This window comes from Panthera tigris, chromosome A2 (genome assembly GCF_018350195.1).
Source record: "Panthera tigris isolate Pti1 chromosome A2, P.tigris_Pti1_mat1.1, whole genome shotgun sequence".
Taxonomy (NCBI): domain Eukaryota; kingdom Metazoa; phylum Chordata; class Mammalia; order Carnivora; family Felidae; genus Panthera; species Panthera tigris.
Window position 1 is genome coordinate 144,606,315 of NC_056661.1, and position 22,667 is coordinate 144,628,981.

The 22,667-nt window shown below is 43.4% G+C and overlaps 1 protein-coding gene across 13 annotated transcripts in view; it reads right to left on the reverse strand.

Moving 5' to 3' along the window:
- Positions 1 to 1,514: 1,514 nt before the first annotated feature.
- Positions 1,515 to 22,667, reverse strand: part of UBE2H (ubiquitin conjugating enzyme E2 H) — a 102,367-nt gene continuing 81,214 nt past the window's right edge. For all 13 annotated transcript variants that reach the window (XM_042972192.1, XM_042972171.1, XM_042972157.1 and 10 more), the window contains 2 exons: positions 10,214 to 10,342; positions 1,515 to 5,876 (listed from right to left, as the gene is read on the reverse strand). In XM_042972192.1, coding sequence (XP_042828126.1) covers positions 5,752 to 5,876; positions 10,214 to 10,342 — 254 coding nt within the window. In that variant the 3' untranslated portion in view covers positions 1,515 to 5,751. The remainder of the gene's footprint in view (positions 5,877 to 10,213; positions 10,343 to 22,667) is intronic.

The window sequence follows — 22,667 nt, forward strand, 5'->3', positions numbered from 1 at the left end:
GCTAGGCTGAGGCGGAGGCAAGAGTGGCACTGGGTGAGATTACTGGGGAGCAAGGGAGGGACCCAAACCCCAGCAAGTGCACTGAGACGCCTCAGGGAGTTTTTAAAGCAACTCCCTCGTGTGAGATGGATAGACTAGACCGTTCATAGGACCGATACATCTCTTCTCCTTTCAAGTGAAAATGGATGTTCTAAACTCCCAAAGAAAGCCGTTTGGGTCCCCAAACTGTCTGATCTTGGAACATCAGTGTTTCATGGGTTGCCAGGATATCCTCTCAGGACACCATATCCCGATATATTGTAACCATATCCGTATTGTTTCAGAGACTGGACGGAATCCTGAGTTGCAGACGGGTGGGAGTCAGAACTTACTAGTTGAGGCTCATTTTAGAAACGAACCGGAGGCCAGGCCGGCAGAGCTCAGAGACCCCGGAGCTAGTGACTGAAAAGGCGGGATGGGAACTCGGAGCACTGGTTGACCCACTACACCCGGCTGAGGGGTCAGTGAGCATCACCTGCAAACCTGTGGAATGTTTTGCTTCTGAGCACTGGGGGCAGCTTGAGGGCTTCCTTGTCCCAGGAGAGCTTAGTGTGCTTACTCCCAGCAGAGCACCATTCCTAGGTGGCCTTACCCTCCCTCTCCCGGGCAGATATAAAGCTCAGCCTACTGGAGAACACATTAGGATTCAGTGAGGAATAAAACTTTTCTGGGGAAAGTGAGGAAGCAGAAGAAAACAGAAGAGGGCTGGGGGAGTAAAAGCATGTGACCAAGTCTTCCCTTTGTCTTAAATCCGGCCAAGACGATTTTCCAGGAGACTAGGCAACATCGCCACCTGGTGGCCATTGAGGGCGCATGCTTTAGAAAGGAGTAGAAATGCTGCGCCAGGGCTCCCCTTCTGATGCAAAACCCACCGTGCCCACCCTTCCCTCACCCCTTCCGGGGGGTGGGGGGTACACTGGCATTTGGCACAGCGGGGCACCTGTTTTAGGCAGCAGGAAGCTACACTGCCTGTGAACTCCAGGCCAAGTGGGCACCCTTCACTCGGCATTAGCTGACAGTGTCTAGAAGGTTTGGGCTGACCAGCAAGATGGAAGCCATGCGTGCTGATCCACATGAGGGCAGGTGGGGTCTTTTAGGCTCCAAGACCTTCGAGAAGACATGGCCTTTCAAGGCCTTCAAGGCTGTGAAGAAGCCTCACAGCCAGCCCTGTTTGTAGTCATCAGTCACCTGCTACTCCAGGTACTGAGGACTCCACGGAGGTGGGGGCCTCCTACTGTCTATAAAGGCGACACTCCTTTCCCAAACTAATCCAGTCACCTGCCTTTGTAAGAGCTTCTCAGTCAATGGCGGGGGGGAGGTGGAGGGGGGAGGGAGCTTCTCAGTAAAAAAAAAAAAAAAAAAAAGAAAAAGAAAAAGGAAAAGCCAACTTCTGCTGCTCAGTCATCAGACGAACAGGGACAGTGTTTTTAAAAGTAGTCATGGAGGCTATTATCTTATTGATCAAAGTCCAGCCATTTGCCAAGGTATATACACATTTTATTTAAAAAAGTTTACAGTTTTCATTATACACAACTATTAAGAGGTTATAGTCAGAGGCGGCATTTGTCCTGTTGACAGAAGTGCCCGCTAGATCATCACAATGCAAGGAAAAAGGTGGAAGGGAGGAGATAGGGCAAGGAAAAAAATAAGCGAGAAAAAGCTTAGATTTCAATTAAGGGCTGGTAAGTCCCTTTTATCTCTTCAAGTATCACACAATATGTACCAAATACAATCAGTAAATAATGGCCATTTCTTCCCAAGCCCACAGCCAAGACAGTATTTGCTGAATGGAGTCCTGGCCCCTCCTCAGGTTGCGTGGAGAACCTGAACAGCCGAGGGCCGCTAACTCCCCCTCCCCAAGGGGCCTCCACGCCAATCCCTGACGGAACCACCAAGGTGTTCAGTGGCCAGAGAAAATAGGAACATGGATTCAGAAGTCCAGAGAAATGCGGGTCTTTGCGCCCAATCAGAAAGGATTTGATTTTAGTCAAGGCGGCTATGAACCCAGTTAGGAAGTTGATGAAATAAAAAAGAACTCTTGCTAACTTTTGTTAATGGCTTTCACTCTTCTAATTGAGTCCCTAGAACATAGAAGGGCCGTCTGCCATTCAAAATCAAACACCAGTTCCCAGAAAGCTGGGGTCTAGAAACTTCACCCATGAAGGCTAGCAGAGGACCTGTCTTTCATGATTCTCAGCCATCCTAACAGGAGGCCTAATAAAAAGCAAGTGTCAGGCCAAGGCCGACCAGGGCTTGAGAGAGCATTTCCAGGGAAAATAATTCCTTCGAGGGGAGACACTCCTCAGCAGCCTAGATCAGCCAGTTGGCAATGAGAACGGCTTCTCAAGTGGAAGAACAATGTTAGGTACTGGAGACAGATACGGCAACTTCTGGTAACGATCTCACTAGTATAAAATGCTGGTTGAAACCGCACAGGAACCTCAGGGAGGGCGAGAAGGTTGAAAACACACGAGCAAACCGCCAGCATCTAGCCTGGCTACCACTGAATGCAACCCACCAGGCCCCCGCGCTGGGGCTGCAGGACGGCAGCAGTCACGTGCTGCGGGCTGCGGCCACCTCGCTCGTCGCTTTTGGCGCGAGCTTGAGCTCGGCCATTTGAACAGGGGCAAAGGATGGCTTGCGCTGGTCAAACCACAAGGTAAGACTTCAAAATGAACCATGGGTACGCTGAGAAAGGGAGGGAACCTGCCAGAAGCAACTCCGACCTACGACCACCACCTTTAAAAGCAATAATGTTCAGCCTTTCTGAGGGGCTCTGGGTGCTCTTCTGAGCATTAATGATGGGAAACCTGGAAAAGCTTTTGGTGCCGTGACACCCCCCTGCCTTACTGCATCTCATCTATTACTGGGGGCCCAGAGTCCTCTGATTCACAGCCAGGCCGCCTTCTAGCTCCCGCTGTATCTAGAAGCATGGTCTCCGCCTCCAGCCTCCCTCTCCCAGGTACAGGAAGGGACAAAAGTTAGCATAGAAAGGGATTCTGTCCGACTTATCAAAAACCGGTTTCTCAGAGGAGAGGGAAAGCCCCACACAGAGCCCAAAACATGCACGGGACCAAGGTGAGCGCCCAGAAAGGACAGATTTGCACAGAATGAGAGGGTACAGCGTGATTTGGGTAGCAATTCCAGGAGCCTCCTTGTGCTAACAGGGAGCCTCATCACATCTTCATCAGACAGACTTGGATGGACAAACACACACGCACACGTGCTACAGCCATGCGACACTCAGATCTGCTTCTTAAGCCCTGCAACCTCCCCAACACGTCTTCGTCTGAGAATTCCACACCACCAGGCTCCCAGTGCCAGAGCGCTCCGTCGGCGGGGAGCTGTGATGTCTTTTTATTCGAGAAAAGCGGATCTAGTTGGGGAGCAGAGCTGTGGCTCACACACATTCCCCTAAACTTGGCTCTACTAGCTTGTTTGTTTTTTTTGACAAGATTAAAAGCAATTATTATCTGGACATTATTATTTTTTTTTGAAAGGTAATTAGAACACTATTGTTTATACAATATTGAAAAAATACAATTTTTTATTGTTTGAACTCAAATCACCACCCGGCACTTTAAAGCCTACCCTAAGTCGCACCTACAATTTAAACGGTTATAGCACAAGCAAGCTGCTAATTCAGCAGGTAAGCAGGTTAGTGCCAGCAGAGACCCTCCCTCCCCCAAAGTAATGAGAAGACAACGCGCTAGAAAAGAGTTAAAGCACACCATTCCATGTTAAATAGTTAACACTACCCCTCCAACAAGCCACAAATGCTAGATAGATAACTCAGTACGGTTAACTAACCACAGCCCTACATAACTGCACTTTAAAAAAAATTTCTCTTTTAAGGAAACCTTTTGCTTCATGCCCGTAATTAACATAAGTAAATTCTTTGTCTTTTATTTAGGAAAATAATCATGCTAAGAGCAAGTTGTACTTTATATAGCTTTTTAAAGAAAAGACTGATTGTGCTTTTTGAATAAAAAAAGATCGGGTATCTTCCAACCTCACGGACTCAAACCTTGTGAAATAGTTAGCACTTCTAAACTAAGACACACATCAGAAAGAAAAATCATCCCGGTGGGACACTCAAAAATTGTCTTGAGAAAGTTTTAGGATTGGCTAATTCTGCTATTGTCCTATTGGTTGTGGCAAAAAAGGGATACAGACTTGCTGTCTAAAGTTCTCCAAATTCAGCAGGCAACACTCCTGTTTGAAGAAAACCCTGCCGGCAACCTGGACCTATGGTTAGCTGAGTAAACATTTGATTAGCAGGCATTTTCAACTGTCTGATTTCCTCTTAACGCTTACAGGAGAGAACATTTTCCTCCTTCAAAACCTGTTCTACCACATTGCATTTCCGAATCTTCCCTCCTATCCAGTCACACTCTGAAAACAGCGGTTTGTTTTTTTCCCAGGCAGAGTCACTCTGGGTACAAGGACCTTTATTTGTTCCAATTATTACTCATTTTAAATTTAGAATGTGTGTTGGGTCTAAAATACCCATTTCCCACTCCCACGAGCAGATGATGACCAGGCTGCTGCCAAGAGCGGCAGCAGAAGAGAAAACAAACCCAAAACATGAACGAGAGCACCCAGGAGTCACAGCCACCAGACGGGTCTTCTTGCCGAGTCTAATGGTCCACTGAGTGGCTGCCCAAGGAGGAGGCCATCTCTTGGTGAAGATTAAATTTGCACCTTGTCTAAGCACGATTCACACACACACACACACACACACACACACACACACACACCAAAAAAAAAAAAAAAAAAAAAAGCCCCAACCACAACAACAACATAAAAACACCCACAACCACCCTCCAATTTAAAGCTCTCAGTCCAGGGTAGCAGTCCCAAAGTGGCCAACAGGATGGGGATGTGACTCTGCACGTGTTGGATGAGACGAAACAACTTCTCTTCTCCTCCTGTCCTGTCCTCTCAAAAAGGTATGGATTATAAGCTCTACCCCCAAGAAAAAGAATCAGGTTCAGAAAACACTTCCAAAAGGTTCTCCAAAGCAAAACACTTGCGGCTGCGGGGCCTGGTAGCGAGAAGGGCAGGAATCTACATATAAAAATGTACTTAAAATCCAGAGTCAAAAAATTGTTGTTAGGTTTCAATACTCCAATTAGCTCCCTGTTTTAAACTGTTACTCCGCGGAAACGGGGCCACCAAGGCTTCCCGGGAAGGAGCGGTTGGGGATCTGCCGTGGCGGCTCTAGGTGATCCCACAGCAGGTGCAGGCCTTCCTCCCCGCCCAGTTCCTCCCGACCGTTTTTGAAAAAGCGCTATATTCTATCTTCACGTCCAAGAGCTGGTTGGTTTGGTTTGTTTCTTTGGAACCATCAATAAAAGAAGCCACTTTTTCCTGTTATTTTTACTCACGTCTATCTATCAGAGCGGCTGTTTCTTTCGACAGTTCAGTAGCACACAGGCTGACTTGGCCAAATGGACTTATGAACGCATGCATTCGGACCGCATATTGCTACCAAAATGGAATGTGGGGATATGCTATGCACCTCAGGTTGAGAAATGACCAGGAAATCAAGATCTAAAGGGTGATATATAATATATATATATCAATGCTATTATTCATAAAAACCTTGTTTAGTAATAAAAAAAATTGCTTTGTTTAAATATGAATATTATAGTCTGCTTCTCATGGTTAGGAAATAATAGTCTTTCTGAAAAGCAGGTGCTTTTTCTACTACAACTCCATATCCTGGGCCTCATCTTCCGAAAAGTCAGACATAGAACTCTCCGACGAGCTGTCACCGGTGCCCTCTTCCTGCTCTTTCAGTGCCTCCTCCGTCGCGTATTTCTGGATGTACTCTGCACAGAGGGTGGGGAGAAAGAAAACACAGGGGTGGTGAGCAGGCAGGCGCGCGCTTCAGTGACCCCCAAGCTGGCAAAGTCCCAGGGAAGTTTGAGCTTTCCTTACCTGCCAGGGGGCGGGGGGAAGAAAAGAGGCCAGTGACTACGGTCACTAAAAACTAGAGGGAAAATCCCTCGGAAGACGTCTTTGGAGTTCGTGCATTCTGCCCCCTTAGTAAGGGAGGCAAAGCAGAAACCTGACTTGCAGAAATCTGAATCTCCATCCTAGAACTCCCTTGGGCCATCACCTCCCAGGTGGATGTGTACAAGGCAGCCGGCCACCCTGGGTCTTGGCCGCAGGGCACGGGAGAGCCGGCAGACGTCCGGGATGGTGTCGGTGTGAACCGGCCTCCGGTTCTGCTGCCGGGGCGCCCTCGTTCTTGCCTTGTTGGGGTGTCCACGTGCTTGCACTCCTCCGAACTTGCAGAACTGGGGAAACGTGAACCTCACGCTTTCTCTTTATCTCCGTGTTAATAAAACTATTCACCTCCCAGGTAGAACAGGACTAGGTATGATTCCATGGTAATTTATAAGGAAATCCCCCATCATTTTTAGACTTGCAGTTATATAATTATAGTCAGCCCAAATCTATTATTTTAAGAATAGATTTTAGTCTAAACAGATCCTGCCTGTCAGGTTTTTGAAGCAGCTGGTAAAACAGTCTCTCAATCTGCTCAGGAATGAGCTGCTATCTGGAGACACGGCTCACCCGAGTGACTTTATCATCTACTATTTACCTGAAGATTTATGCTGCTGTAGTCTCTAGGCTGAATCTGCTGGCTGAAAATTTTAAGAGCTGCTGAACAAGCAAACAAACTTGTTCCTAAAAACTCGAAGTGCACACTGTTTTTAAGTAAATAGCTCACACATGATACGAAGAGACAAGACAGAACCCTGTTCAGAATGCCAGCAGGAGAGAAACACATCCTCACGTCCTTATGCTTTGTTTTTCTTCCTACAGAGTTGCAGGGATGCAGCACGAGAGGAAGAGAAGGAAATCTGAATAATATAATGCAGGGGCCTAGCGAGGAGTATTTTTTTACATTTTTAAAGGGTTGTTTAAAAAGAAAAAAAAGAATGCGCGACGGAGACTCTATGTGGCCAAATCTGGCCCTATTTACAGAAAAAGTCTGCAGACTTCTGACTTAGAGCCCTACGAATTCCTCATAATGAAGCTTGATGCGGAGATGAGATTTCAAAAGCTCCTGACTAGGTAAGAACTTACCTTATCTTTTAGGCAGAGAGAACGGTTTACTAGTCTTAGAAATTTTATTTTTACCCTCTAGTGGGTCAGTTCCTTTGCTTCATTTGTAGAAAGAAGTGGCTGCACTTTGACATTGTCCACACTGTAACGTGATACTTATTAGCTCTCTTCAGTATATTCAAGGGAACAAATATGTTTTAAGTGCTTACTAGGTCAAGGCCTTTCAGGAGATAGAAAAATGGAAGAGCAAGGTCAGTGACGAGCAGGAGACAAAGACGCAGATAAAAGCAGTTTGCTGCCAAGTGCCATCGGAGAGAAGCCTGGAGGAAGGGGCTCCAGCCTCTGAGAGCCAGGAAGGCAGGCACGCGTGCGCTGACCCTTGAGGGAACCGTCAGCTGCGGCGAAGGAGACGCCATTCCAGGGGGGACGCACAGGGGAGAAGGAAGTGGCTGGGATGGTAAAACGCAACACTGAGAACTACACTTGTAGCTGAAGCACATAAGGCAAAATGTACAGGTCTTGTAATAGGCCGTATGGTGGGTATATGGTTAAGTTACTCTGTTCCGTTTTTGTTTTTTTTGTAGGGTTGAAACTTCCCTGAAATAGGGTGTACTGTAATATGTATTGTAATAATAGATAGTTGGGTATCTGAAACTCATCCAATTTGATGGTCACATATTGATACATTTAGGAGTGCAGGCACAGATGTAGATCACACAGAGTGAGAGAGAGCCCTGAACAGCAGGCCAAGATGCCACGCAGTCAAGGTTTTAAGCAGAGAGTGCCCCGTCTTTAGACAGCTCCACTGGTGCCCGTCTGTCCTACAGGCAGTTCATATTTACCTGATAAGAAAGCATCAACTGTATATGAATGCTGACTAATATCCACGGTAAGACAGGTTACATACCCTGACCTCTAAGGCTAGGCATGGAAATGTCTGGTAAGGCAGCCTGGGAGAGAGGCCACATCTAGGCACACTTTTGGAAACCGTCTATTTGGAGGGAATTATCTACAGCTCTGAAGGGTGAATTAGCTCCCCAAGTGGTGACTGAGGATGAGAGAGGGCTGAAGAACTGGATCTTAAGAGAACGACCATGTTTAGGAACATGGAATGAGAAAAGCTGTCAGGAAGGGAAGGGACAAAATACCAAAGCTGCAGAGAAGTCAGGATAATGGGTCTTAAGAAGGGTCCAAATGAGTAGGAAGAAATGAGTTCCCAGATTATCACTAGAGGAGGGAACACAAACTAGACCTCAGGGGTTTAGGGCAAGGGAGAGAGAACTTTGAAAAAGGCTTCTGAAACGGGGGTGCTTCTGATAGGCTAGGGGTGGAGGAAACCCAGGAGGAAGAGGAAGACCAACAGGCTGGGGGCCAGAGGAGTGAGTCTAAGCAATTAGGATAGTTCTTCTAGCCCTGATTTTCAGATTACGAAGGAAGACAAATGATAGCCAACACTGACATTTCAGCAAGCTAAAGTGCCCTAAAAGCTAGAGCTTGTCATTCTGAAATAAAAATGTAAATCAGGTTTCTTTTGTAACTGGAACTACAGCGGGTCTGTACTAAAACAGGAATGGTGCTAAAGTGCTGAGGCACAATGAATGTACGAACCATAGATATCCGCTCCACACCGAGGTATCTGCGGGTTGCAGACACGGTTAAGTGATTCCTATGCCATAATTTTAATAGAGTCTCATAATAGAATTTTATCTGCTTGAAACGGACTGCTCTTTTTTCCTTGAAATACAGGTTTATTTGGCTTTACAGATACTCTGCTACATAAATTAGATTTTAATTTGCAAAATACTTGAGACTTAATTAATTGGTGTAGATTTATTTCTGTTTTATCTCAACAAAAGTACCAAACAATACCCGACAGAGATCAGAGCAGGAGGAGAAAACAAAGAAAAGGTAAGCTATTGTTCAAAAAACAGCCTCAAACACACCTGTCTCATACCTACATGGTGTAGAGTGAAGGCCTATCTAGTCCAGGCTCTTATACACTGTTTCTACTGCCACCTCTTGCAGACGGACCTCACAGGGGACACACAATTGGCAGGAGGTGACATTCAGAACTGCTATACAGACAGGCAAGTCACGCTCAAAATTAGGTGATACCAAAGCCTGCCATCTGGTTAAAGAGCAGGCCTACTTTCATGGACTCTGAATTCCTTTCCTTTTGGGGGGGGGGGGGGCGGGCGGGGGGACTTTATCTAGACTCTTCACTATGAAGGTTCTCAAGCACACGGTGAGGTAAAAACGAACACCAGAAAACCTCTGTGGAGTTTTAGAGGTTCTTTCGAAACTGTAAGTTCGTTTCCGTGAACGTCACGTCTTATTAGCAGGTAAGCTGTCTAACAAAGAGGAAGCGGGGTTTTACCTCCTGAAGGATGAGCAAGCTAGAGTACTGCCACTGGTACCTTTCTAACTCAAACAGCACATTTCAAGTTTTATTAGAAAACTGGGCCCTGGGGCCAGGTATCTGCAGCAGATAAGAAATGGGCCCAGATGTAAACTCTCCAAAGTCAAAGAAAGCTAGTACGGGGCCAAGAAAAGAAGCCAGTTGGGTCTTCTTAATTCAATATGTAACATGATACCAAAAAAAAACCCAAAAAAAGTATAAGGATAAAGTTGGCGTTTCTCAACTTCCAGTTAACTGCTTTCCTAAGGGGCCAGGACGACACTGTCTGGAAACAAATGTGAGACTATGCCTTTCAGTTAATACTTAACTATCCAGTCCAACTTTCTAATTTTACAAGACAAGAGGAAGCAAATGAAGGCTGAAGTTCTTTTGCACGGGCATCCACAGGGATTTCTGGCAGCGCCCAACACGTGCCTCCTGCTTTCTCATCCTCCCTTCTGCTCTCTCTCTCCTCTTCCTCCTTGCTGGGACCTTCAGCCTCCCGAGGTGACCATGACCCTTGGAACTGTAGGGGCTAGTGAGCTCTGCTCCAGCCCCCAGACGGCAGTCTCTTTTTAGGCTTGTTTCAGTAACTAAGGGCTTTTCTTTTAATGATCAAAGCCCCAAAGACAGAACTTCTGTCTCCAGTCTTGGAGACCTTCTTACCTTTAATTTTCTGCCTTCCCTTCTTACCTTTAATTTTCTGCTTGTATTCTTCTGGTCGATGGAGGTACATGGCTGCAGCATCACCATTGAGAGGATCTATGGGGTTGGGATAGGCCAACAACTGGGGCAGGAAGGACTCAAATATATTGGTAAGATCTGAAAAAACAAACAGAAATATGTCACGCATAGAAAAAACAAGTTCTCCTAAATTTACTTGAATTCAGTAGTCAAAACTGCTTATCTTCCTAAATAACCGTATCGAAGTTTTCCATAAAAGTGTGCTCTGTTATACATATGACGTATAGCACATATTCCTTTCAATACCAATTGAAAAATTTTTAATTTTAATTTCAAGTATCAGAAAAAAGGTATACCTGATATTCGCTTTCAAAGGCAATTGTCCCAATTCTAATTCACTCCACATTTTAAACCAAGAATTCAGAAATAGTACATTTGTTTAATTAAAATGTGTGTCCCCATACTCAACATTCTTACAAAATGAGTATCTCTTAATATCGCCTTTTTCTACAGCTTTGAAAACCCCCGCTCTGAAAAGTATTCAAGCACCAGATCTTACCAAGAATTTTATATGCCTTGACGTTTAATTCAATTCTCATCAGCTTTAATGGACATAAATACAACCAGGTTTTTTTTTTTTTTTTTATAACCAGTTTTTCAATTATTCTGGCTGATGAAGGCAGGAACCTACATAGACCACTTAAAATCATAGATAATTGTAAGACAGAGAAATATCAATTTATTGAATTTATTAACAATCATTTTAGTAAACATTTATTGACTCCCGTCTTGCCACATGCAGCACAAGGTGGTGAGTACACACATGACATTTACACACACAGCAAAGTCAACAAGAGCCCTGCAGTCACACAGTGTTTTTATAAAGGGAACAGGCCTTGTAAACCTGTGAAATAAACTACATGTTCCCGCCACTTCGGTGATGCTATGACTCCAGTCCATTTGCTCCTCAGTTCACAGACCGTGAAGTGTGGATCTTAGCGCTTCCAGCTCTCTGCCCTGCGCAGTTACTGTACCACGTTTGGTAGAGAAATTTCTCTTTCTGGAGGGAATGCTAAAGTATAGCATAAAAACTACTCTTTCATTTATTCTGCTCTTTTCATGTATTTTCTTTCCCTTTAGAGTGAGCACTCTTATGCAGTATTTTAAATGAGCGTTTGGTCAAAGCCAAATCACTTTAGATTAGTGGTTCTCAGCCAGCGATGATTTGGCGTCTGGAGAAAAATCTGGTTGTCACATCTGGATGGGGGAGGAGGACAGGTGGTGCCACCAGCACTCATGGACAGAGGCAGGGCTGCTGCTAAACATACTACAATGTACAGGACATCCCTTTACGACAAATAATTATCTGAGCCAAAATGTCAACAGTGCCGGGTTGCCTGGGTGGCTCAGTCAGTTAAGCGTCCAACTTCAGCTCAGGTCATGATCTGACGGTTCGAGAGTTCAAGCCCCCTTTCGGGCTCTGTGCTGACAGCTTAGAGCCTGAAGCCTCCTTCAGATCTGTGTCTCCCTCTCTCTCTGCCCCTCCCCCACTTGCTCTCTTTCTCTCTCAAAAATAAACATAAAAAATATATATATATATTTTTTAATGTCAACGGTGCTGAGGTTGAGAAATCCTGGTCTAGATAAAAGGGGCTGACAAACTTTTTCATAAAGGGCCAAAGTAAATACTTCAGACTTTGGGGGCCACATTAAGTCTCTGTTGTAACCATTCAACACTTAGCTCTACCACTGTGGCTCAAGAGCAGCCACAGACAATAGGTAAACAAATGGGTGTGGCTGTGTTCCAATAAAACTTCATATACAAAAACCAGGCTGCCAATGTTTGTCATCCTCTGCTTTAGAAAACCCTATGAATAAGGGACAACTCTTCCTTGTCAGCGTAAGGCTTCCTAACAGAGTGAGCAGCTGGGAGAATAAGCTAGAGCCACACTATTTAACAGAACTTTCTACAATAATGAAAACGTTCTGTATCTGCGCTGTCCAATACGGTAGCTGCTAGCCACATGTGGCTGTTGAGGCACTGTGGCTGGTGGGACCGAAGAACTGAATTTTTATTTCATTCTAGTGAATTGAAATTTATAGAACTACACATGACTAGTAGACCCCACACTGGACAGTTCAGGTATCGATAGTGATGTCAAGGACAGTCCCAGGACAGTTAGCACAGTGTTGCTCCCGGGGAGCAGGTATTGACAGAGCACGTTCATCTTGAACCCCAAGTTATGGGGACTTGGTATTACTATATGGACTGGAGCTATGTCACCTTCAATAGACTAACTTCCCAAAGAACAGCGTTATTATAAGATTCTCCGATACCAGGAAATGAGTGCAGAGATTCCTAGTCAAGAGAGCAAAACAGAAATAATCTTTCAAGGTAACCCCAATCACCTGCAATAAGGTTTTCCCTGTTGTCTTACTTACAATTTTTTTTTAAAAAGGAAGCAACAAAAAAAAAAAAAAAAAAAAAAGGAAGCAACATCAACATAGTCAATAAACCAACTGAAAACTACTCAAAGCTCAAAGGCTGATAGAGAAATAGAGAAAAATAGAGAATAAAAAATAGAGGAAAATATTTATGCTGTAATGATGGAAGGAAAAAGTCCCTAAAATGGCATTTGTCTAGAGCTGGAAGTATGTACAGTACATATAATAAAAGTATTTTTAAAAAGTCACCTTAAGGCAATAGGCTTATGGCTTCTACTTTCACACTTCAAGTGACACTTTGCTTTTTTACCTTTAAAAACGGCATTTTCCTATAAACGTGTCCTTTCTACTTTTGCGTGTTTGAAATGTTTAAATAAAACACAAGTCTAAAAATTAAGGTAAATAAATTCTGAAGAAAAAACAAGGTGTGGAAGTTTGACAAACTGAACACGATCCCAGAGAAGAGTTGACAAGAGTTCCATCAACACTAATAATAGTAACAGGAACGGTAGCAGCCAGTGTGCTTACAAGCCAGGCCCTGGTAAACACTTCACATGTACACTCTTAGTTTCACTGCAGCCAAAGAGCTAATTACCATCTCCATTCTGCATATGGGGAAACTGCGGCACAAAGAGGTCATGCAACTTGTCCAAAGAGCGGATTTCAAACCTGGGCTTATCTACATGCTGCCTTTGTCGGCAGATGAAATGAACGCTAAATTTTCATGACGGCACGAGCTACCACATCTGGGCATTCAAACTGCATATCCGCAGAGATGGCCACCCCCTACCTCAAAGTGTTCCCTTCTCACAAGTTCAAGGCCAGTAGGATGATCTAAGCAGAAAATGTTAAGGCATTTCTGTGGCTGAACTGTCTGATACTTCACAGAAGCAACGTGCTTGTTTTCAAGTAGCTCAGTCACAGAAAAGCAGCCCACGGCTCTTCACAGATATCCGCATGTGGTGACCTGGGAGGTCTCCTGTCGCATCGTCATTGTAGGTGCTACTCAAAAAGGTTAGCAGCTGGGGTGCCTGGGTGGCTCAGCAGGTTGAGTGTCTGCCTCTTGGTTTAGGCTCAGGTCACGGTCCCAGGGTCGTGGAATCGAGCCCCATGTTAGGCTCCACGCTGATCATGGAGCCTGCTGAAGATTCTCTCTCCCTGCCTCTCCCTTTGCCCCTCTCCCCTGCTCCCCCCATGCTCTTGCTTTAAAATTAAAAAAAAAAAGATTATATATATATATATAATATAAAGATTAGCAGCTGAATATTCCTATCAACAACAAAAACCTTAAAAAAAGTGTATTTTTATTCTCTTTAAGTAACTTCCAGAAGTGCTTTAGGACTTGAGAAATACGGCAGACAACATGTTTCATAACTAGGTGTTTCATGTGTTCCAGGAAGGGATTTTTATACCCCTTCCCCACTACTTTTAAGTTTCTCAAGCTACCAATAAGTGGCTCTGCCTAGGTATTTGTTCCCAACAAGTAAAAGAACCCTCGATTATTTGTTCTACCTTCCTGCGTTCTCCTGTCCTCCTGCACTAACACAGTTCTGATCCATTTTACAGATGTGCTGAGTCACGCCTGTAAAACAGAAGAGCAGAAAAGGAAAAGTACACAGCCCATTCCAGGCAAAGAGGGCAGATTGTAAAGACCAGGATGCTGTGGCTATGGGCATTTTAAAGTAGTAACACGACCCTGAAAGTGGCTGACAGAGTGATTACTATTGAGAGGGTCCTCCCCCACAAAACATCTCTACCAAATTGCAGATAAAAATTGTCTTTCAAGATAAATACTGGCAGAAAAGACCTAAACTACAAACCAAGAGTGAAACAAAGATACTCATCTTTGGAAAAATCCATCATAAAATGAATTATTTTCCCCTAGAGTTTAATAATAATAATAATAATAATAATAATAATAATAATAATAATAAATCAATAACAGTTCAAAGTCTTTTCAAAAAAAATTAATCTTGGGGCACCTGGGTGGCTCAGTCAGTTAAGCGGCCGACTTTGCCTCAGGTCATGATCTCTCGGTCCATGAGTTCGAGCCCTGCGCTGACAGCTCAGAGCCTGGAGCCTGTTTCAGGTTCTGTGTCTCCCTCTCTCTGACCCTCCCCTGTTCATGCTCTGTCTCTCCCTGTCTCAAAAATAAATAAAACGTTAAAAAAAAAAAAAATGAAAAAAAAAATTAATCTTCTACTTTTTGAAAGGGAGAGAGCCAGACACAGGTTACGCAGTATAGAGATTATAGTCAGCTGGCTCCATTATTGGCTGCCTTAACTTTTCAAGGAAATCCAAAGATCCCAGAGAAGTATTTTTTTTTAAGTTTATTTAGAGAGCACATGAGTGAGCAGGGGAGGGGCAGAGGGAGAGGGAGAGAGAGAATCCTAAGCAGGCTCCACACTGTTAGCACAGAGCCCAATGTGGGGCTCGATCTCATGGACCAGGAGATCATGACCTGAGCCAGTATCAAGAGTCAGATGCTTAACCCACTGAGCCACCTTGAAAAGTATGGTTTTTGATGAGCTTTGGACTAAATCAGCATTTATAAAAATGCAGTCCATTAAGACAGATTCTTCAGCCTGATCTTATATTAACAATATTAGAACACTCAGTCCTCAGTTTAGGCACTTAAACTAGTAATTTATATTCATATTCAATTTTTAAAAACACTCAAATCATACTGATCTCTCATCAAAAGAAGCACCATTTACCCCGTTCGGTCCAGAGCAATGGTTCCTAGGTAAGTCTTGGTCCTGGCTGTTTGTCCATCAGAATTACCTGTGGAGTTTTTTCAAAACATGCATGCTGAGACCTCATACCTACCCCACGGACCCTGACTTAGGATAGGCTGGCATCCGCGTGTATGGAAATGCATAGCCAGGAAACACTACCTACACTATATACCCATATCCATAGAGAACAAATGGGGAGAGGGCCCTCTGCGTGTGGTTTCTCTGAAAATATTCAGGGCTCTCAGCTAAGTTGCTCAGGAGGCTCTAGTGGAACCACTCCCTGACCCCTTCAAGCATTCCTTCCTGCACACTGCTGTCACGGTCACTTCCTCCAGGTGGAGGTATTCTGAACTAACGGTTGGAGAAAGTGGATCCATTTTAGAGGGGCAAGAAAGGGCTGCTTTAGAGCAGAAGAGGCAGCGATGTGTATCACCTAACACACTGTGGACATCGGGTAGACTAGTAAATTCCATTAGACCAGACGCTCTCCAGCAAAATGGCAAACCACAGATGGAAAACCTACAAGACCACAAGCCTAATCTCAGGCCTTCCACTGACTTGTTCTTTGACCTCGGGCAGGTCTCTTCCTCTCTGCATCTCAGTTTCTTCATCTGCAAAAAGGGAAGTATAATACTGCAGTTCCTCACAAGGAAGAATTACACATCACTAAAAAGGACTGTAGAATAGGCTTCGTAGGGCATCAAAGGACTAGACTAAAATATTTATAAAAATATGCCACCTTCTTAGAGTAGAAATTTCAGCTACCTGTATCCCTCAGGGAATACATGTTAATTAAAATGAGTCACACAGGGGGAAAAAAAGGCACCAATGGTTAAAGTAAAGCCACCCTACTCCAGGTGACTCACAAAAAGACAGTACATGACTTAGAAAACACAGGAGGGGATGAATCACATATCATGTTTTATTCTTGGCTGTTTACAAACCAGTGACCAAAAGTTATTTCTTCTTCCTCTATTTCCTCTGAACATTAAAATGAAAACTTTGGTCAAGCATGCTGGTATCTTCAGGTTAAAACCCTGTGGATGCCCAAAGCTTGATGTGGTCTGGCCCACCAGGAACTAGAATTGCCAGGCAGGCAGTTCTCCCAGAGACATTAACTTGCCTAATACTCACTTGTTTTTGAGCTTTAACACCCAAAATGCTGTAACTTAGAAAGCACCATGAATATACACGCACAGTCAAGACTAGGTGTCGAGAATCATCGAAGCCACTCGCCCTCTCCTCAAAGGCCACCTATCCCTCTCCCCCCTTTTGTAATCTACTCCTTGTCCCCCACATGCCCAAAGCCCTTTTAAAGACCTTTTAAGGCCAAATAACATACAGAAATAAAAATCTGCTCGGAAAGACATCATTCACTTGCACAGCAGTGTGAACTCTGAGGTGTTTGTAATTTTGGAAGTAGCTCCATATACGCTTACTCGGGGAAGCTCATCATCTTGCAATTTTAAAGAAACAAGTCTGTGCTGGTAACTACGAAATCTTTCTAATCAGCCCTTTATATTTCTGGTCTTATCAAACTTGATATGCCTGAAATTACTTCCCAGAAAACTTAATCTTTTTTTCCTGATACCTAAGTAGACTCTAACACCCTTGTCCCTAAGGCTGCAAACCCCCAGAAGGACTTTGGTTACGCCTTTTCCTCCTTTATTCCATGTACTACTCATGTATTCGGGCAGTTTTCCAGACTCGCTACCTGTCTAAAAACGGCTCTGGTTCTTCTGTTTTCCCTGGTGTGCAACTACACCAAGTCCATTGTTGCATTCCACCCCAGATCAGGGCAACCACCCTCCTCGGTGGCTTTCCAGGCTCCAAACTCTTGCCTCTGTAACCAAAGAAGCTTCCTTAAAACAATCACTCAGGTCATTTCCTATCAAGATCAAGTCCCTCTTGTTTTCCTTCCAAACTCTTCATATTCCAGAAGCATGCTATCCAAACAAACTTAGAGTTCATTGGTCCCCTCCCCTCTGATGGAGGACCTCTGGCTTCTCAAGTTGAAATTCACTGTGTTAACCACAACTCCTTACAGTATTTATCTGTCCCATAATTCAACAGGGAGCAGGGCTGAGAAGAAGAAAATAGAAGTTCCACTCACAATTAGAGGTAAAAATGTGGAGAAAAATCACAAATCGTTGATTCTAGTGGGCTAGAACTAATGATTCTCTAGGACTTACACTGATCTCTGTCCATGGACTTTCAGCCATTATGGTTGAAGCTAATGGCTAAATAGTTGAGATCAATGGAAAATTTCAACCATGTTATTCATATCCTTGATTTATTAGAGAAAATTAGCAGCCGACCTTTCAAAACCCCACTAATTGACTTTTGTTCATCTTACATGCAACTGTAGTTAATCCATCATAAACTGCTAAGCCAGTCATAAATTTATACGCATTCAGAGGAAAACCAACCATAAAATCCATTTCATTCAATTATTTTTTTGTAGGGGTGAGAAGGTACCTACTATATGTATAAAAAATACATATAATGTACATGTAGTCATACTTTTATCAGACTGAAACAGGGCAGATAAGATCTCCAGATTTCTTTATTTAATAATTTGGGTTAACTGATAGATGTTAGCTAGCTAGCTCCTAAAGAAGTTGGAATATTAATGATGGATTTTTAAATTTCTCCTGCTTACAGTCTGTGAACACTAAAAAACGTAAAATTCTACCCTCACAAACGAAGAGGAGTCAGAAACCTATAAACTTCTTCAACCTGAGGAACGGCATTTCTTATGCTCAAGCAGTAGTTCTATGTGCAGGACTTGGTAAGCAGGGACCGTAAAAGGTGACAGACATCTTGAGGAAAACTTCAAAAACGCTGCTCAGGAGGAGTGCCCTCAGACAGGTAGGTGGACTTAAAGAAGAAATGGCTTTGAGATTAAAAATAATATTCTCTAGGGGCGCCTGGGTGGCGCAGTCGGTTGAGCGTCCGACTTCGGCTCAGCTCACGATCTCACGGTCCGTGAGTTCGAGCCCCGCGTCGGGCTCTGTGCTGACAGCTCAGAGCCCGGAGCCTGTTTCAGATTCTGTGTCTCCCTCTCTCTCTGCCCCTCCCCCGTTCATGCTCTGTCTCTCTCTGTCTCAAAAATAAATAAACGTTAAAAAAAATTTTTTTTTAAAATAAGAAATAATAATATTCTCTAAAGAACTAATTCAAATCCCACTTCAGTGAGGAAAACCTGTTCCTGCAGCTGTTCTGAGGGCACACACACGGCGAGCAGAAGCAGACCACCCCCCAAAGACTTCCTGTGGTGCCGTGGCACAGAACCAGCTGGCCACAAGGCTTGCCACACCACACTTGGTTTACTGAATGCTGACACGCTGCTAACGGAATCATATATCAAGCCACCAATCTGCTGGAGGATGAATTCAAGAATGTATCCAATTACTTCACCGAGGGGTCTCCTGTGTTTATGTGGATAAAATATATAAAAGGTCTGAATTCATCAGATTTACAAATGTTCTCGAGTCAGTCCATGGAGACCTTTTAAAGACAGAATGAGGTCTTATGAAGAGGGTCATGCAAGCAAAAAGCCAAACGCTTCCCTCCTCACACCTTTCAAAAAAAAAAAAAGTGCAATTAGTAGGAATAACAATTAATGAACAAAAAATTTTTGCAATACGATTGATACACTGAATCTCACCAGTGGTAGCATTATAATTTTTAAGTATTCCAAAGTAAAAACAGGTACTTTGGTTATATGTTGGAAAGGGCGATGTCAAAGACATAGGGAACTAAACCCTGGACGAACACCAGATACATTCCACTAAGTGCCAGATCACCAGGCCACCAACCAGAGGTGTGTAGTTACAGAACACGGAACGTTTTGTGGCACGCTGCCAGACTTAGAAAAATCATCTCCCATCCACTGCAGTTCCCTCGCCCAGCGTACTTAAACTGTAGACATCTACAGAAGAACATGAACGCTGCTAGAGATCGGAAGGAGGAAAACAGGTTCCTGTTCACCAAAGACACGTCCTTTGTTGCCATGTCGGTCTCAAACACTTTCCACCTTACTCGGGTGCTCTTTAGAGGGTTCATCCTAACTCAAACCTGGTAGGACCCTGCTTACCTTAAAAGACTGCCAGCTGAAACAGTAATAGGATTTGTTATTAACTTTTCAGAAATGAGGGCAATTAATGTATAATTAGCTAGCTGGTATTCTTACAGTCACAGCAAAACTCATTATTAAAGTTTTTAATTACGAGATAATAATTTAGTTTGTCTTTGAGGTCAGGAGGAAAGAGATCTTCATGCAATTACAAGATAAGTGGCCACACATGGCAAAGACTGCCTCTATGCAGTGATCACAACAAGCAAATGAAGAGAAAACAAATCTGTATCATCACGACTGGGCCCTACAACTGAAGCCTCAAAAAAGCTAGAACATAGCTGTGTCTCTCTGTAAGGGCCACAGCCTGGCTCATGTCCTACCCTCCGCAAAGCCTGACCACTCCACGCTCCTGATACGGACCACCAGTGAACACGAATGTGGGTTTTTTTAAGGAGTTTCTGCAAGTTTTTAAATTCAATTCTTAAATTCTGTGCATAGTTAATTAATCTCTTGGGCCACATACCGACACCACATCTGAGTATCTCCAAGCAGACAGACAGAGGAGGTGGACCATGGAGCTAGCTAAGTACTGTTGAAGCCATCAAATACCAAACTCGGCATGTTTCTTTACCTCCTACAGTTGACATTTCCCCCACAGCATTGGAAAGAAACTGCTCTACCTGGCCTCTAAGAGACTTATAATGACATCCAGCTGTTCCAAAGGCAGGATGATGTTTATGATTCCACCATGGACAGATCAATACTGAGTTCTCAAGCCTGTTCTCAAATGTTAGTTGTTGGCCAATCATCCATGCGGACAAATGCATGTATCTCTTGTCTGCGTAGCTACATCAAAGTGGCTAGAAAACGCAGTTAGCAAGCACTAGTGAACACAAAGCATTATTTTGAGACACAGTTACCTTTAGCCAGAATTTTAATTGTTTGGAAAGATTCACAGGCTACCTGACTGAAAAGAGGGATGGAATAACTATTTCCAGCAGGAGAAAGCTTAAATTCATTAGGCCCACACTATAGTACTATTAAATAAACTTATAGTTTAAAATTGTTCTAAATGCTTAGTAAAAGAAACTTCGTTTCTCTTGTCTATTTTTAATCTCAAAGTCCCTGAAGTACTCCTTTTGTTGTAGGCAACTTCATTTGTCTGTGATTGACTCCCCAGACGACTCTAGGGGAAGTAATTTCCCAAATGTTGATTTTTCTCACCAGCAAAATAAGAGGAGTATCCAGTCCATGGGCTAGCAACCCTAAAGGTGAGAAAGAATAAAATTGTAAACTGCCCAATTTTATAAGAAAATTGTCTTTGACCTTACTTGTCCACAACTTAATCCACAAAATAAGTCATTTACCAAGTCAGTTGAGAAATGAGTAAAATTAAACCGGAGAGAAACACAACTGACAGAGGTCAAGAATGCATGGCCCAGAACGGTGGGAAAGAAATTAAAGCTGAATTGCGGTGGCAGTACCAGGGCCTCCAAGAGTGTGGGTAGAAAAGCCAACTGTGGATAAAATATATTTGGGAAAAAGGGAAACTGGAAAATAGTAGGAATGCTTAAAAAGCTACCTGTGGCTTAATGAACTTTCCTTCCATCAATTTTTAAAATCACAGTTGTTTCTGAAACTAATTCAGATCCCCTTGGCTGCATTTTAAATTTTCCAGAGCTTTTATCATTGTGTCTGGAAGAGCAGGAAGGGATACAAAAAAAAGAAAGCAAGAAAAAGATGTTATCACACAGGAAATCAAAACGAATCAATTTTGTGATGGCATCTGCTACTCTCCTTTTAATGGCACAAGAGTAACAATAGTAACTTCATACTCAGTGACTTCATATGATGACAAGCATCTTTAGGAAATTAACCATATTACCCACTATAATTAGCTCTCTTGCAAGGTTAAATAATAAAAAATTGAAAATTACTGGGTGATTACACTATAATCACACCAATTCGAAGTTTCTGAATGAACAAACTGCATGGCAACTTGGCAAAGGGAAACAAATGACAATAGAGGCCATGAGTCAAAATGGGCTACCAGAAATCAATGGTCTTTTTTTTTGGCGGGGGGGGGGGGTGGGGGTGGGGGTGGGGGTGGGGGGACGAGAGGATTAAATCTGCCGGAAACAAGAACACTGACTGGTAGCAGGTTACGAGAAGTGTAAATCTGAAGTTTCAACTGGGAAGTGCTGTTATACTACAAATATGTACATCCATTGCACAGTGCATGCCTTGGGGCAAAGTTAATTGCAGGAAATTTCACAAGTCACTCCCTGCTCCGTACTATATTATATGGTAGAGGTGTTGAGACAAGTTTTGGTTGCCAGGCTAAGCCTTTTGGTTTTCAGCTGAATATCTGTATTAACACGCCAACTTTCTCCTATTAGTTGTTTTATATTAAATTGGTTTTTTTGTCCTTTGAACTAAGATTCTCTCAAGAATCACAGCAGGAAACGGAATGACTCCAAATTTACCAATTATAGACTAACCTCCAATGCCAGAGTCTTTAGCGGTTGTGTAATGAAAATTTAGTTCACATTTCAGGGATCAGGAAGGTCCAAAAGAAACTTCAAGGTCCTCGGTGCCAACCGTTACTATGTACTTTTACAATAAATTGCAATTACCTGCTCCTAAAACTGCCCATGAAAGAAATGTTGAATCTTCTTGAGGAGCAGTTTGGGTCTGAGCAAAATGTCAGAACAATTCTCCCATGCTGAGTACATTTTTGACTACACTCACTCCTTCAGGGGTCCCTGCACTTATCTACAGTGTTAGTGTTCTCCATGTTCATATGTTACAGAACACTTAATGATAACTTATACACATGTAAGAGGCAAACACAAGTTCACTTTGACCAATGTAACCTAATCCTTGTTACTTACTAAGTGCTTCACAAAGCAACGCTTTACACCAACATTCCATACATGTGATGAAATCAATCTTAAGTCACGCTGGGCTTCTGCCTCCAAATCTGTTCTGAACTTCAAACACCCTCTGGTGGGAAAGTGAAATGGTACGACCACTTGGGAAAATAGTCTGTCACTCCCTCAAAGGTTTGCCCAGCGTTACCATGTCATTCAGCAGTTGTACTCCTAGGTACACACCCAAGAAAAATGGAAACAGATGTCCGCATAGGAATTTTTGTGCACATTTACATAGGCATTATTCAAAACAGCTGAATGGTAGA